This window comes from Myotis yumanensis, unplaced genomic scaffold, assembly GCF_028538775.1.
Source record: "Myotis yumanensis isolate MYYU_CA2020_CCGP unplaced genomic scaffold, mMyoYum1.0.hap1 SCAF_16, whole genome shotgun sequence".
NCBI lineage: Eukaryota > Metazoa > Chordata > Mammalia > Chiroptera > Vespertilionidae > Myotis > Myotis yumanensis.
This window is the reverse complement of record NW_027223767.1, coordinates 33,175,231-33,191,814: the sequence shown is the minus strand read 5'-3', so window position 1 is coordinate 33,191,814 and position 16,584 is coordinate 33,175,231. Positions and strand designations below refer to the sequence as shown.

The 16,584-nt window shown below is 53.8% G+C and overlaps 1 protein-coding gene across 1 annotated transcript; it reads right to left on the bottom strand.

Annotated features, from left to right (window-relative positions):
• Positions 1–7,864: 7,864 nt before the first annotated feature.
• SPPL2C (signal peptide peptidase like 2C) lies at positions 7,865–9,946 on the bottom strand. The gene has a single exon (XM_070394817.1). It carries the CDS (start codon positions 9,944–9,946, stop codon positions 7,865–7,867), a length of 2,082 nt encoding a protein of 693 aa, XP_070250918.1.
• Between the last annotated feature and the right edge of the window lie 6,638 nt (positions 9,947–16,584).

The following is a 16,584-nucleotide window of genomic DNA, read 5'->3' as shown; positions in this document are numbered from 1 at the left end:
GGCTGGAGCGTGAGGACTGAATCCGGGTGGGTACACTGTGCTTAGGAATTAGGGCAGTGATGGCGAACCTTTTGAGCTCGGCGTGTCAGCATTTTGAAAAACCTTAACTTAACTCTGGTGCTGTGTCACATATAGAAATTTTTTGATATTTGCAACCATAGTAAAACAAAGATTTATATTTTTGATATTTATTTTATATATTTAAATGCCATTTAACAAAGAAATCAACCAAAAAAATGAGTTCGCGTGTCACCTCTAACATGTCATAGGTTCGCCATCACTGGATTAGGGGAAGGTGAAAGAAGCACCATCCTGAGTAGAACAGAGGCGTGGCATGAGGATGAGCATGTGTGGAAGACTACACACTCAGAGCTGGTCAGAGGTGGAGTTGGCTGGTGGGGGAGGCTGATCATGGGCAGCCTTAACTACCAGGCTGGGCAACAGGGGTTGGTTTGACAGGCAGTAGGGAGGCATCGAGGTCTTTACCCTGGAGGAACAAGAGTAGTTGTGTTCTTTTCTTTAGTGAGGGATCTAATGGTCCAGGTGAGAGGGGGCATCTTGAGCTAAGTCTATAAAGATAGGAAGGATGTAATGGACCCCAGAGATTTTTCTGGTGTAGAATTGACAGGAAATGGTAACTGGTTGGACATTGTGCTAAGTCCTGAAATGGAGACTATTCCATTAATAAACCACTGTGTGGAAATAAAATTTCAACCTCATTATTAATCAGAAACATGCAAATTGGAAGAGATGCTGCTTTTTATCTTATCAAATTGGCAAAGATGCTGGTGAGGGTGTGGTAAAATGGTTGCTTTCATATGTCACAGCATACACAGAGGATAAACGGATACAAACATGACTTGGAAAGTAATTTGCAAAATAAATTACCACCTTTAAAGATTTTTCATATCCCTAGTTTCCAAGAAGTAAAATTATTAGATCTTACAGAAATCTTCTAAAACATGTAGTTTCCAGCCAAATACATTTTTCACAGTGCTGAAGGAAACAGACCAAACATATACTAAGACAGTATTAAATTTATGTAGTTCTATCTGCTTGGACTAATACTGGCTCTGCCCAGCAGGAAGGAACACACGGGCAGGCTGGAGTTTCACTGTTTTGCTGTGTCTGTCTCATCTGCTCTGATGTGAGGTGTTTAATTTCCATTCATAGTGCTGGGCACGCAGGCAGTCTATACCAGGGATGTCTGCTAATCTGTGTTTTAGTTTCCTGTTTTAGCTTCTATATACAAATTACCACAAACTGGGTGGCTTAAAACAATAGACATTGATTCTCTTGGAGTTTATACGCCAGAAGTCTGAAATCAGCATCTCTGAGCTGAAATCAAGGGGCCAGGAGGCCAGTGCTCTTTCCAGAGGCTCTAGAGGAGAATCCATTCTCTGCCTCTTCCAGCTTCGGGTAGCTGCTGGCAGTCCTTGGCGTGTGGCCACTCCAATCTCTGCTCCCGTAATCACATTGCCTTCCCCACTTCCTTTCTGCCTCCCTCTTAAAGGACCCTTGTGATCACATTTAGAACTTACTAGAATAATACAGGATAATCTTCCCCATCCCAAGATCTTTCACTTCATCCCGTCTTCACACTCCTTTTCCGCCCCCTTCCATATGAGGTAACATTTGCAGGTTCCAGGGACTAGGATGTGGATATCTGTTAAGGGGATATTATTTAATTGACCAAAACTAGCTTCAAGGATTGAGCAAGGTGGGTCGAAACCAGATCCACCGCTGGCTCACACTGTCGTGGCTGCAGCCAATGGAGGGTGGCCCGGAAGAGAACATGGGCTGTGATGGGCCAGCATTCTCAGGAGGGCTGCCTCTCTTGCCCGAGTTCAGTTCATTGTCTGGGTCAGAAGCTGCAGGCAGCAGTGAGACTTTGCATGGGATGGATTTCGAGAGGCAGAGGATTTTACCCAGAGAAGTCCTTTTCTCTCTGGACCCAGCAGCCTCTACTTTAAGATCAAATATGTGGTGGGAAATTGGGATCCCATGAGACAATCCCATTAAAGGCAAGCATTTGCATTCTGGAAAGGGCTCTTGTTTATGAAGGATTCTCAGGTCAGTTTCCAGGCTCTTGGTTGCCTTGGCCTTGCCACTGGCCTGCTGTGTGACCTCAGGCAGGCTGCTTTCCCTCTCTGTCTGCAGTTCTGCAAAATCCTGCAGAGTCTCTGTTCTCAGTTCCGGGGAGTGCTAAATGGTCTTTAGAGGCTCAGACACACTGTCCACCCCTCCCCCAAACTTCTTTGCCATTCAAGTCTTAAGAAGCTGGGGGAAGCTGCTCAAAGGCATTTCTCAGAACAGCTCCTCGCAGTCCAAGGTTCTCCCAATAGCAGTCTGTTTCCCTTTCCTGCCCCCCTTCCCGGAGTCCCATAATCCCAGGTGGGCTTAGGAGAGAGCCATGAAACCTGGACTCAGGCCTACATGCCTGGAAGAGCCCTAGAGGCTAGAGAGTGGGTCACAGGAAGCGTTACTTCTGAAAATAAATGAAGGCAGTGGCGAGACTTTGCCCTGGAAAGGAAACCAGTGGTGGGCAGGCTTTTGTTCACAAACAAATGAAAAATGGCAGCTGTGTGTGGGAAGGGGCATCTGTGGACCTACACAGCCAAGGACTCAGGGTGGGTGGACGATATGGGAAACCCACCTCTGAGCAATGGGCCAGGTGCTGGGGATCTGCGAACTCTTCCTCCTGGTGGCCTGATTCTTTGGGATGGGATGAGGTCAGGGCATGGACTGTCTTCCACCACTAAGGGCATTCAGTGATGCCCTGTTTGGGCTACTGCATTTCACAAAATACTAAAATTCTCTTAGGACACCTCCACCTTCTCACAACCAGCTTCTAAAGCAGCGGTTCTCAACCTGTGGGTCACAAACAATGAAAATACATCCTACATATCAGATATTTACATTACAATTCATAACAGTAGCAAAATTACAGTTATGAAATAGCAACGAAAGTAATTTTATGGTTGGGGGTCACCACAACACGAGGAACTGTATCATTAGGAAGGTTGAGAACCACTGTGAATCTAAAGGGTTAACCCTGAGGCCTCTGAACTCTGCGAATTCGTGCACTGGTGGGGTCTAGCCTGCCTGCGCCCGCCTGCCCCTGGTTGGGGTGGGAGAGACCGAGGGCGTTCAAATATCACCCTTATTGTAATTATTCCAAAGTTCCCTAATGGAATGCTCCTGGGTGTGAGCTCGCCTGCTCTTATTGTACTGACCAGCAGGTGGCAGCATAGGAGCTGTCAAACTTCAGGATTCCAGGGCGGAAAAAAGGCACAAAACCTTCCTGTTTTTGTCAAACCGCAGAGGGACACCTCTTCCCGACTCGGTGGTGGTGGTGAGCCACCAGGCACCCACCTATACACCACAGTGGGCATGGGAGGGGAAGACCAAGGGAAGAGGAGGGATCGACCTCTGGGAGCTCAGCCCCGAGGAACTGGAAGCTGATTTGGGAAGGGTAACATTTGGCGGCTGTCACATTCTGGGCGTCACTTCATGAGATAACATGTATAACTAACTGTTGTTAGTGCTTGGCAAATGTTAGCTGTTTATGCACATACCTCACCTCATTTGATCTTTACCACAAGCCCACAGGGAGATCTTAGCAGCTCATTTTACCGGGGAGGATATCGAGGCACAGTGGGGTGGCCTGAGTTGGAAAGTGTCAAGCGAGTAACAACACAGGGCATTGAACCCAGGTCTCAGTGTCTCGGAGTCCAGCCGTGCCCCCTTGCCTAGCTGAGGAGATGCTTGATGCTGAATCAGCAACTTTCCTTATCAAACATCACACACAGCTACTCGGTGAGAATGGAGGGCTGTCCCTACTGAGGGGCACAGGCAAAGGAGTGGGTAGATGCAGAGTTTCCCAGGGAGACAAGTTTTACAGCCCAGGGTGTGTGGAGGGGAGGGGGTTGTTGATAGGAGCTGACCCAGCTGCTGGGCTGGGAGGCAGAAGAAGAGAGTTGTTCTATTTCTGCTGTGTCATTGCTGTGTGATGTTGGGCAAGTCCTGATCCTCCCTGGGCGTTCCTTTCCTCTTTTGTGGATTAGAACAGCTCATGGGTCCTTGCTGGTTCTCACTGTCCAGGGAGTCCAGACTACCAAGCGCTTCATTGACTGAAAAACCAAGCCTGTGCCTATTCTGTTCATGGGGTTCTTGCTGAGATTAAACAAAGCCTCAGAGATCATTACTGGGCAGCCTGAGCAAGGACAGCCTCAGGGCTGGGACTGGCCACCTGGACCCCTAGGATGGCCTGGGGAGACTATTCCTGCCCTGGCCCATCTTAGGTTTCACCTGTCACAGGTTGGGCTCTTCAGGGAGCAGATACTGAGATGAGTTCAGAATGCAAAAGGAGAGAAGGAGGAAGCAGGTGAGTGCAGGGGGAGCCATCAGACCAGGATGCAGGCCTGCCACCGTCTCTGCCAGCCCAGCAAGCTGGCATCACTCCGCAGCGCCTGCCTGTGAGAGGAGGAGCTTCGGGCGGATGGCAGCTCCTGGTGCTGCTGTCTTGCTTTATCATTAGCTGGCTCTCCGTGTCCCCCATCTCCCCGAAGAGCAACTTGGGCTGGAAAGCTGAGACAGCCCCTGCAGGAGGCTGCTGGCCAGCTATCTTCCTCAAAGGGGGTCTGAATGTTGTGTCTCAGTGTCTGCCTCTCCAGAAAAGAGCCACCCTGCCCTCTGGGTTAGGAAGTCCAGGCGCCAGCACCCCCACTCCCACAGGCCCAGGATAGCCTGGAGGGAAAGGCAGGATCTGAAGAGAATAGCGGAATATGTCAGAGCCCAGGTGTATGTGTGTGTGTGCATGTGTGTAGTAGGGTGTGCACAGCTATATGGGAGTGTTCAGTATCTATATGCTCGGGTGCACGTGTGTACGTGTGTGTGTGTCGGGTGTGAAGGTGCATATGTGCATGTATGCCTGAGGATACAGTATGGATGTGGGCATGTGTCTACATGCGTGTACATGGGTGTACATACTCATGTGCAGTACCTTGTGGTCCTCTGGCATTCAGGTGGGGGCTGCCAGTCTGGGCATCTCTGACTGGACACCAACTGGGTTTGGTCCAGTCCCTGGGAAGGGGACTGGCAAAGGGAGGCTGAGCCCGAAGCTCAGAGGAGCGTGGCTCTGGGGCAGGGGACCCTGGGTCATCACAGAGCACAGCAGCAGCAGCAGCAGCAGCAGAACTATGTGCATTCAGGAGCCCAGGCTCAGCCCCTGAGGTTATTCTCCCCGTTTTGTAGAGGAAATGTTCTTGAGTGTTAGCCTCTGTTGGGTAAAGCAATAAGGACAGAGTCGTACTCGCCTTTTCTTAGTCTGTGGTGTTGAGATGTGGACGGGGCCGGAGCTTCCCCCAGAGAATCCTCTCCTTGGTGCCAGGCATCCGCCCCACTGCAGGGAGCTCAAGTCCAGCGTCCTCAGAGCCACTCTGACTGCAAGTTTCTGGGAGAGAGGAGCTCCCTTGTCCCTCAGGCTGGGAGTAGGGGGGTACAGAGAAGCTTGGCTCTGTCCGGCCTGCCTCCTCGGGCCTGGCAGGGGGTGGGGGTGGGGGGAGGAGGATGTAGCCCATCCCTGGCAGGCCCAGTGACGCAAATCAGCAGTGGGGAGGCTGCCTGGCCTGGGGACGAGCCAGGGCCTGCGGAGGCCCCTCTGTCTAGGCCAGATGGCCTCTGGCTCCAGTAGGAGGGACTGTCAACACCTTTGTCAGGGTCCTGGCCCTGGTTCCTCACACTGCCCTTGTCTAGCCCAGGCCTTCAGGTACCAAGGGAACCAGGAAGTAGGGCTTTTTAAAAGATGCCCATTAGTTGAACCCCCTCCAGCCCATAACTCCCCACCCCCAGTACCCATCCAGTTCGCTTAGAGCATCTCCACACTCACCAGGCCCTGCAGGACCTCAGGGAGGTGGCCTGGGCATCTTACCTTGCAGTGTCCCCTCTTCCCCTATAGTTCCAGATGGATTAATTCCTCATTCATTCATCCATTCGTTTCTCCAACAAACATAAATTGAGCGTCTACTACGTGCCAGGCCTTGTTCTAGGCCCTGGAATTACTCATCTGAACAAGACAGAGTGGTCTCTGCCCTCATGAAGCTGACAGTCCACTGGGGGAGATGAAAAAACTGGCGAACAGGGTGTACAGTAACATGATTGAGGCTAGGGGGCTAGTTTAGAAAGAATAATCATGGAAGGCCTCCCCCAGGAGGGGGCATTTGAGCTGGGGCTGGAGGGAAAGGGCTGGTCAGGCCCAATTCTGGGGGAGGAGGAAGGAGGGCAAAGCCCCAGGGAGAGGAGCCAGCTTGTGGGAGGGCCCTGTGGGGGAAGACAGGTGTGGTGGGATCTGCTGTCCACTCCCGAGTGAGGTAGGGTCAGGAATACCAGGTGTGGAGGGAAATGGGAAGGAAGTCGGGGCCAGAACTCGAAGGCCTTGTAGGATTTGATTCTGAAAGGCTTTCATGAAGGGAAACTATATAAATAGAGTTAACATTCATAGAGCTTATCCTACATGCAGGCATGGTGTCAATCACCTTACATAAACCAACACATTCAAACCTCACCAAAACCCTATGATGGGTCCTATTATTATTCCATTTTACAGATGAGGAAACTGAGGCACAGAGAGGTTAAGCCATTTGCTCAATGACGGTACAGGTCAGTAGTAGAGCAGGAATTTCTGGTGGGCAACTGGCTCTAGAACCCTAACCACGGTGCCACACTCTTCCCACAGGCTATGATTCTCTGCAATAACCTCCTCTAGGAAGCCTTCCCTCAACTCAGAGTTTGTGCACTCTGCTGAAGCAACATGTAAACACCATATGGCCTAAAAAACTGTGGGAGTGTTCAGCATATAAATGCTCCAGGGTGAGTGTCCCCAAGAGATCACCTTGTCCATGCCCCTGTCTTCAGGTGGACATGGCATTATAAGTCCCATTTTGAAGATGAGACTATTGAGACCCAGAGTGTTAAGGGACTTGTCTATTATCCAGAGTCAATGAAGGAAGCATGGGAAATAGAGCCATGGTCTCAATTCTTCCACTCCAGCTCCAACCCTTCTATCTTCCACTTTAAGACAATTCTCAGGTTGTTTCTTGTCTGTTTTCCACTTCCTATCCACCCCCCAGCTAGACAGCAGCCTCCCTGGGTGCCCATCACAGGGTAATGCACGCAGCAGGTGCACACTCAGCGTATGTGCAGGCACACCTGGGCGTGGTGCTGCTGTCCAGGATGCAGCGAGCAGGGTCGTTTACCAGAAAGGATGGATGTGAGCTGGTGCTTGAAGGATGCTGAGGAATGTGTTAGTGAGCCGGGGAGATGGTTTGGGGAATCTGTCTGGAATGGGAAGGCATCCCAGCCAAAGGGAACCGCACGTGCAAAAAGAGAGGGAGAGGACATGGTATGGTCAAGGAATAGTAATGGTTCAGTTGGACTTGAGCATGAAGAAGAGATGGGCAATGAAGCTGGGATGGGCTGCGGGGACAGGATGGGGCCTGCCAGGCTAAGGAGCTGCGGCTCTGACTTGGGGTGGGTGTTGGGGAGGCAGGGAGAGAGGAGATCACTGCCTGGCAAGCTCTAGGAGAATATCTCGACTTAGCTGAGTAACTTTGTGTAAGTCGTGTGCCCTCTTTGAGCCTCAGTTTCCCCCTCTGCGCGATTTGGGGTGGTGCCCTATTCTAAGGACCCTCTGGGCCCTGCATGGACTTATTCCATGGCTGCTTTCTCATCATCCTAACAAACAAAGAGGCTCTGCTGGGTAGATCTGGAAAATCTTTAATGCCCCTGTTTCTTTTTGCCACGTGTGTCTTTGCTTTGCGATATTCTGCCCACCCATCTGGAGGCATATGTCTTAGGGCCTGGTTCACAAGGGAGCCTGGGTTGACATGCTCTTCTTTACCTTAAAACCCTTCCTTTTGTGCAGCCTCCTCCAGGGCAGGGCAGCAGCCTGGGCCTGAGCCTGAGCCTGGGCGTGGGCCTGGGCGTGGGCCAGGGCATGGGCGTGGGTGTGTGCGTGGCCCAGCTCTGAGGGTGATGGCATCAGTGGCATCAGCGGCATCAGCTCCTCCGAGGTCCTGGGGGAGGCAAGAGGCAGCTCATCAGAGTCCAGGTTGGCATCACTCCAGCCCTCGGAGCTGTCACTATAGCCAACCAGACTGGTGGCTTCGTCCTCAGATGTGGCGACATTCCTGGCTGTGTCCTCCCTGAGGTTGCCGTCTAAGTCCCCTGCCAAAAGGTTGGTGGCCCCCTCAGGCTCCATGGCTGTGTGGACGTTTGCTGTGTCCTCCTGCTTCTGCTTGGAGCCACCTGGATGAGTGCCACAGAGCCCTGCCATAGGCTGGGCGGGTGTCTTGGCCCTGCCCTGGCCAGTCCAGAAGAGGGTGAGCTCTTGGCGGCAGGTAGCCACGGCCAGGCTGGTGAGCAGGGTGCTGGACACCAGGTAGAGCAGGGCAGGCTGGCCCATCTGCGTGAGGACCATGGCAGCAAACGTGACCAGCAGACCCACGGCGTAGGCCACGGTGCAGGCCATGAAGTAGACCTGGCGTGAGTGCATTTGCACATCAAAGCGATGGCAATAGGCAACCAAGAAACCTGGGACCACGATGTCACCGAAGCCAAGGATGGTAAAGTGCTGGTCACACAGGGTCAAGGCCGAGAAGCTCAGCTGGGGCACTTTGAGCACCATGGGCAGCCTCTCGTGGCTCAAGGAATCTGCCGGGCCTGAGGCTACCTCCACCATGATGCTCTCGCCAGTCCTGGTGAAGAGGGGCGTGATGAAGACAAAGAAGACATCGAAGGCCAGCAGGGCCAGCAGGAAGAAGGTGCAGTTCTTGAGTTTGGGCAGCCGCACGCGCTGCAGGACGAAAAGGCAGTAGGCTATGCCCAGCGCATCCTGCAGGAGCCAAGCCCAGCGGTCCTCGTTGCGGTAGGCCACCCAGAGGCCGGTCACCACCGCACATAGGCCGGCCAGCAGCAGTAGGGGCAGCCGCAGACAGGCCCGGCGGCCAGGCAGGGGCCACTGGTATTGTTGCAGGGGCAGGTAGTGCAGCAGGGGGGCCATGCAGCCGTAGAGGCCGGTGCCCGCGCCCAGGCCGAAGATGGCAATCGTGACATAGACAAAGGAGTCATAGAAGAAGTAGAGGAGCAGCATGATGGAGCAGGACATGGCGACCACTGCTCCCGTCATGGCCGGCGTGAAGTCCACGGGTGTGTCCTCATCGTCTTCCTCTTGCCTCCCCTGGGCTGCTCCTGCTTCCTGCTGATTGTGACCCTCGGGCCCCCCTCCTCCTCGGGCCCGGCGCCGCTGCAGCCGATCGGCCTCGGTCAGGCCAGCCCAGTAGCCACCCATGGCCACGGTGCCCAAGGCCAGGATGAAGATGACCACTATGTTGTAGTCGAGGATGGGCTCTGGAGGCGCGTACAAGGCCACTCGGGCCATGGCGCCCCCGTGGGTGTGGCCGAGGATGTCCAGCATGTCAGAGTATCGGAGCAAGGCCACTGGGATGGTGAGGTCTGGCAGGGGCTTGTGGGGGTCCTGGGACGCCAGGGTGGTGTCTGCGCACTGTTGGCCACTGGCCCGGCTCACGATGAGCAGCCCGTGGGCGCCTCGGCCCTGAGCAAGCCAGCCCTTAGCGTAGAAACTGCAGTTGCCCCGCATGACCATGGCGGTGGTCCGGTGGAGGGGCCGCTGGCTGGGGGAGCTGGGCTGGGCTTGATGGGAGGAGTGCTCGCCAGGGCACCAGGATGCCAAGGTGCCATCATACAGGGGCAGGAGTGGGGCGTGGCGCAGGTCCCTGGGCAGGGTGACATAATCCGAGTTGAACAGCACGCAGTAGTCCTTGCTCCAGTTCTGTGACACCACGTGGACCACGCCATACTCCCCCTGGGCCACTGCACTGGCGAGAAGGAGGAGGAGGAGGAGGAGGAGGAAACCCAGGCATGCCATCCTCCTCAGCCAGCCCAGCCTGACAGCGGCTCACAGCCCAGCTCCCTCTCCCAGGGTGTGGGTGTGGCCCTCTGTCACAGAGCAGTGTGGCCTCCCATCCCAGAAACCAGGGCCACACCCACCCAGTCATAAAGCTGTGCCCCTGGGACCTAGGACAGTGCTGCAGAAAACAGGGTCCCTCTCGGGTCCTGTCCCCCAACACCGCCTCTGTGTAGAGGGGTCATTTGGGTCCCTGCTTTCTGCCCAACCCCAGGTGAGGCTGAGCCGGGTAATGTGAAATCACATGTGGGAGAATGGGGTTGAGGATCCCAGACAGGATTCGGGACCAACGTTGGCCCCTTACCCGCTGGGTGACCCCGGCAGGTGCCTCTCCTCTGCCCCTGTTTCTTTAGCTGCAAAGAAATGAGGACATTGGGTCAGAGAGTTCCTGAGGCCCTGAGCTCCACCGTATTGTGCACTTTTGTTGAGCTCCCACGAAGTGCCAGATACTTGATCTGTCCTCATTGTGTGCCTGCAAGGAAGTGTTACTAGAGGCTGTGAGCTGGCCTTCAAATCCATGCCCCTTTCTACGCTAAATGACCAGAATTTTTTTGCCAGCCTCCCTTGGACTTAGGAATGGTCATATGGCCATTCCTTGCCAATGGAATTGAGCAGAAATAATGTGAGCCCTTCAGAGGGGCTCTGTGGGCTCCTTGTCCATCTCTTTCCCTCTCTCTCAGGGCAGCCATGGACACGTGTGGATCATTGACTGTGGAGAAGAGGACATTGTCCTAAGGGAGGCGGTGGAAGGAACTGGGTCCCGGATGTCCGCATGGAGCCGTGGCATGGGGTGCTCACTGTGGACGGCGATCCATTATCTTCCTGAAGCCATTGCCTTATTGTCGTCTCTGTTACGTTAGCTTAACACTCACCTGAACACCCCCGTGTTGTGGGTGGGGAACCTGAGGCTCCCTGAGCGCCCAGGGCTTCTGGCCCTGCAGCTCTGCTCTCTGCTCCAAAGCCTCACCTGCTGCTTGTGTGTGTCCTTCAGGCCCGAACCCCAGTGACATCTCCACCACTGCCAGGAGAAAATAGCCCCGCTTCTTAGCATGTCATGATCACAACTCAGGATGTACTGTCTTCAAAGCACGTATCACAGTCCTAGGTTTTTGTTTGTTTTTGGGTTTCCTTGCTTATTTTCCGTTTCCTGTCGTTTGAGATCTGTGAGGACAGGAACCTTGTCTGTTCTTGCGCTGCTCCTGGATTCTGGTATAGACAGTGATGCCAGGGAAATACGTGTGGGATGCACGAGTGAGCGACCCTGTTTTACAGCAGAAGGGACTGAGGCACAGGGCAGCGAGGAGACTTTTCCGAGGCGCCTCATCAGTGGTAGAGACGAGATTCAAACGCAGGCTGTGGGGCCGTGAGCCTCCAGCTAACCCCCTGTGCTGGGTGGTGGGCTCAGACCTGTGGTCAGCCGCTTATCCCCGTTGAGTGGGACTGGGTGGGAGATGGGGTGACGGAAAATGTGGATTCATGAAGGGAATCTTTACGAAGTTACCTACAGACTTTACACATTGTGTTGGTTTCTTGTGTTGCCTCAACTAATGATCACAAACTGGGTGGCTTAACACAGGAGTTTATTCTCCCACAGTCCGGAGGCTAGAAGTCTGCTATGGGCTAAGTGTTTGTGTGTGCCCTCCCCACTCCCGCCCCAATTCCTATGTTTAACCTCTAATTCCCAGTGTGATGGTGCTTGGAGGTGAGGCCTTCGGGAGGTAATTGTGTCATGAATGCGATTGGTGCCCCTATAAGAAGAGACAGGGGAGAGATGCTCTCTCCATCCTGTGAGGACATAGCAGGAAGGTGGCCGTCTGCAAACCAGGGAGCGAGCTCGCACCAGGAACTGAATCTGTTGGCACCTTGATCTTGGACTTCCAGAACTGTGAGAAATAAGTGCTTGTTGTTTAAGCCACCCTGTCTATGGTATTAGTTATAGCAGCCCAAGCACACTAAGAAAAGTCCAAAATCAAGGTGTCAGCAGGGCCATGCTCCCTTCAAGACTATGGGTAGAATCCTTCCTCTCTCCTCCTGATTTTGGGGGTGGCTGGCAATCCTTGGTGTTCCTTGGCTTGTACATCACCCCAATCTCTGCCTGTGTTGCACATTGGCCTTCTCCCTCTGTGTCTCTGTGTCTCTTGTCTTATAAGGACATCAGTCATATTGGATTAGGACCCAGCCAATGACCTTATCATAACTTGATTACATCTGCAAAGACCCTATTTCTAAATAAGGGCACATTTACAGATACTGGTGTTAGGACTCCAAGATGTCATTTTTGGGAACACAATTCAATGCATAAAACACATTTTATTTTAACTTCCAAGGAATCAGCATACAGTCCCTGACCTTTCTCAAGGCCTCTCCTTTAGTTATGTGTCCACCCGTTTAGTTCAGAGTCACCTTTCTTGTGACACCCACACCGAGGGGACGCCGTCTCCGCCGTCCAGCCTTGGACTCTTTGAGGGGGAGGGGGAGTTTAAAGGACCTTGCAAAATGGTTGACAAGTGGAACTGTATAGACTTTGACAACCTCTTCCCGCCCAATTATTTATATCTGTCTCACCCGTGCCTCACTTGACAGCTGTTTTTTTGTCCAACTCAGATTGTCTCTCAAACCATTCAACTGAGTTTTCATAAGGAACAGCGTCGCTCGTTGTTTGTGTACTTCTGATTCATCCATTAATATAACACTTAATTAGATTACCAACCAGTAATTACAATGACAAGTTAACTGTCAGAAATGCATTAGGGAATAGAAGCAACCCACTGTGAGTGTAGCCTGGATGGAGCTGGAAAAAAATGGAGGAGGTGCCGGCTGCCCCTCTGCTGGGCTCCCCTTGCAAAGGGAGGACTGGTGCTTTGGTCGGGGCAGTTAGAGGAGGGACACTGGCTGAGCCGTTCTTTCGGAGCGTGGAGGTGTCTAGACTGGGTGTGCCTCTGCATCCGAGCCCAGGTGCTGGGCACAGCAGGGCTAGCCAGCCCGTTACTGAGCTCTGTGATAATAAAACTTTCTGTTCCCCCCGACCCCCCAGTTACTGATGCTCAGTCTATTCCCTCACTGGGTCCCCCACTGTCCACTCAGGGAGTCTCAAATCTTGAAAAACCAAGGACCAACACACCCATTGGGGTGGCTGTTATCAAACACTTGGATCATAACAAGTTTTGACAGAAACGTGGAGAAACTGGAATCCTCGTACGTTGCTGTTGGGAATGTAAAATGGTGCAGCCCTAGCGGAGAAGTCTGGAGATTCCTCGGGAAGCTGAACAGTTACATATACCCAAGAGAATGGAAAGCAGGCGTTCAAAGGGGTGAAGTTCTGATTCAGGCTCCCACAGTGTGGATGCACCTTGACAGCACTGTGCTAAGTGAAAGAAGTCAGTCACGAAAGGACAAGTATTGTATGATTCCACTTTTATGAAATATCGAAAACAGGCAAATCTGCAGGGACAGAAAGCAGGTTTGTGGTGGCCAGAGGCTGGGGGAATGAGGAATGGGAGTGAGTGCTTAAGGTATGGTGTTTCCATGAGGAGACAAACAGGTTCTGGAAGTGGGTGGTAGTGAGTGCACTAGTGGCACTGAACTGTGCATTAGGACACGGTCGAGATGGCAAGTTCTGTGTTATGTGTATTTTGCCACAATTAAAAGAAAACAGTGACGCCAGCTGCAGTCCCCTCCAGGGGCACTGGGCGTAAGACAGGCTTGTTGCAGTTCTGGAGGTCTCTAGAGTCATCTCCAAATGGTGATCTTGGTGGTGTTTCCAACATATTGAGAGCTTTGAAAGATAATGCACAGCCCAGGCATCTCTTGCCTCCAAGCTGCAGGGCTTGGTGGGATGCAGAGGGTAGGGACTAGGAGGCAATGCTTAGAGATGGAGGAGGACTGGGGACGCTGGGAGGCGGGCAGCTTGTGGTCGCTCTGGAGGCTGGGTTCAGAGAGGGATCCACCCGAGGCTCATGCTTTGTGGACACCAATTCCTACATCCAGCTTCGTATCTGTTTGTCCACAAACTGGGAAAACCAAAGAATTTCCCGAGGGAGGGCATTGGAGGGGGCAGCAGGGCAGGGAGGGGTGCCCTACAAAGAACTCCTGCTGCAGAGGGGTTGGACACAGTGCAGGCTAAGGGAGGCTAGCTGGGGTTCACATCCAGCCATGCCACTGCTGGGTGCTCTTGGGCAGCTCTCTTAACCTATCTGGGCCTCACTTTCCCCATCTGTTAAGTGGGGATAATAGCACCTGCCTCAAAGGGTGGTGTGAAGAGTAGATGAGGTCAACAAGTGAGGGGCTCAGCGGCGCTTGGTGCCCAGTGAGCACTCAATGAATGACAGTGTCGTTGTTGGTGAAATGCAGAGAGCACCCCCTTTATTTGGACCAAGGGTGGGCTGTTGGGTTTGAAGTCAGGGCTGGATGAGATGATCCTGGGGCCAGTGGCACCCTCGCAGGGCTGGGCAGCATCTGGGTGGATGCAGAGAGACTGAAACACTGAGGCCTCCTTGCTACCCCCCTCCCCCCAGCTGTTTTATCAGTCCTAGTCTCCCCAAATTCAAGCCTAGTGACTTTAGTCAACTGAGGGGGTAAAAAGAGCCCTGGACTTGGAGCCAAAGGACTGTTGATCTCAGGTGAGTCTCCAGGCCTCAGTTTCCTCAGCTGTAAAATGGGCTAGTTCCTACCTCCATTAGCTAGTTGAGGGTTAGATAAATGTTTTTAAAGGATTCGGTGGAATGCAAAGAGATCTACAAATGCCCACAATGAAAGAATTATTATCTGGATTCCAAAACCTCCCTCCCTTCCTAATCAGTGTATTACCCAGATCTGACTCCCTCCCCAGTCCTGGTCCTAGGGGTCTGACCCAGCAGCAGCAGGGGACTGAGGAGGCTGGAGGGGAAGCTGAGGATCCTGCCGCCCCTGCCCCCTGCAGGATCCTATTGTCACATTCAGGGAGGCGGGGACGGAGAGCCCAAAATGGAAAATCAACCCACACTGTGGTTTCCCTCCACTGCTGATCTGTGCCTAGGAAGGAGCGTCCCCAGGAGAAATGGACTCAGGGAGGGCAGTTTTAGGGGACTGTGGTCTTTGGCTTGAGAGAGGGGCCTGTACCACAGTGACTCCACCCTGCAGCTGCCCAGCCCCTCCCTGAAGTGTAGTGACTTGTGTGTCTATTGGCCCCACCCCCAAGGGACCTCTCTTCCCACTCCACCCACAGGCCAAACCTCAGGGCAGAATGACCTTCAGAAATCCTGTTTGGGGCCTGCCTTCACCCTGGTCCCAGAGCCCATAACACACACGGGCTGTGGAAGGGTTATACTCTGGGCACCTGCCCTGGCATAGGAGCTGCAGTTCTTTGGGGCCCAGATGTTCCCGGCTGTGCTTGAAGCAGCCCCTCTGCCCTTACAGTCTCTGGATGGGAGGGGTCCCAAGGCTCCTCGGGACCAGCCCCTGCCTGTGCAGGGACACCTGTAGTTCCTCTGATGACGGTAGCCTTGGAGGTGGCTCCCACGGCCTTCCAAGCGCTGAGCTCTGAGCTGAGCAGCTGGAGGCTGGCATTGGGGTGCTGCTCATCTGCCCCTCACACCGGGCCTAAGGCCGAGTGCACAGTAGGTGCTCAGAGAGAACCCATCAACTGAAGCCACCAGGAGGCACAAGCAGGAAAGGGGGCACCGCCCCTGTCGCCCCCTCAAGGAACCTTATGTATGCAACCCCCTCAGAGTCCCCCAGCCCATCCATGGGAGGTCCTGCCCCCACATCCCGCGTTTCCCAGGAAAGCCTCCCTTTCTCACTTCTCCTTCATGGAGTGGAACGCAGAGTTGAGGAAGATGGTTCCGTGTGGCCATTTGAGACCCATCAGCCACTTATGGTCCCTCCTGCCAGCCAGGACTCTTTCTGGGGCTTCTCCCCCCAGTTACTCTGGAAGCTGTTAGCCTGTGTCCCCTGGTCCCCTCCCCATGTCTTCCCCGTCTCTCTACTTAAGGGGACAGAGCTGGAGTTGGCAGAGCAGGGTCCCCTCATGGCCTTCAGGGACACCCGCAGCTCCTCCCTGGGCTAGACCCCCACCCACTGCGCCTCCCTTCCCTGCAGGGAGCTTCAGGGCTCTCGGTACCCGTCATCCTAGCCTGTGCTGGTGTCCGACACCACCCGCCCTGTGTGCACATGTGGTCAGAGACCCCGCGGCAAGGCCCAGGCTGCCCTGGCCCTGTGTGTGCTGCTGGCAGTTTCATTGTCCCTCCCTCCCCTTTGTCCCCCAGGCACAGCCCACACCGGCTTCCACTGCACGCCGCTGTGACTGGACGCTCTCTCTTGGCCTCCTTGTGGCCCAAGTGGCCATGGGAAGTGCAGGAGGATTAAGGACCCTGGTAGCAGACTTCACCCCCTGACTGAAGGAGCTGGTAGATAAACATCCCTCGATCCTTGATGGAATGGTGGAGGCGTGTGTCCCACTCGGCTTCCCGAGCATCCAGCAAGATTAAGTTCCAGCTGCCCAGAGAGGCGATGGCCTGTGTGCACTTACCCTTCCCGCCACCTTCCTTTCCGGGCCCCCACCCCCACCTGCTCCCTGTTTCCACCTGAGCTTCTCCCCTGGGGCTGGGACACTCCATCGCCAT

Bases quoted from the DNA above. Each gene is read 5' to 3' on its own strand.
- SPPL2C (XM_070394817.1), bottom strand. From the start codon at position 9,946: ATGGCATGCCTGGGTTTCCTCCTCCTCCTCCTCCTCCTCCTTCTCGCC.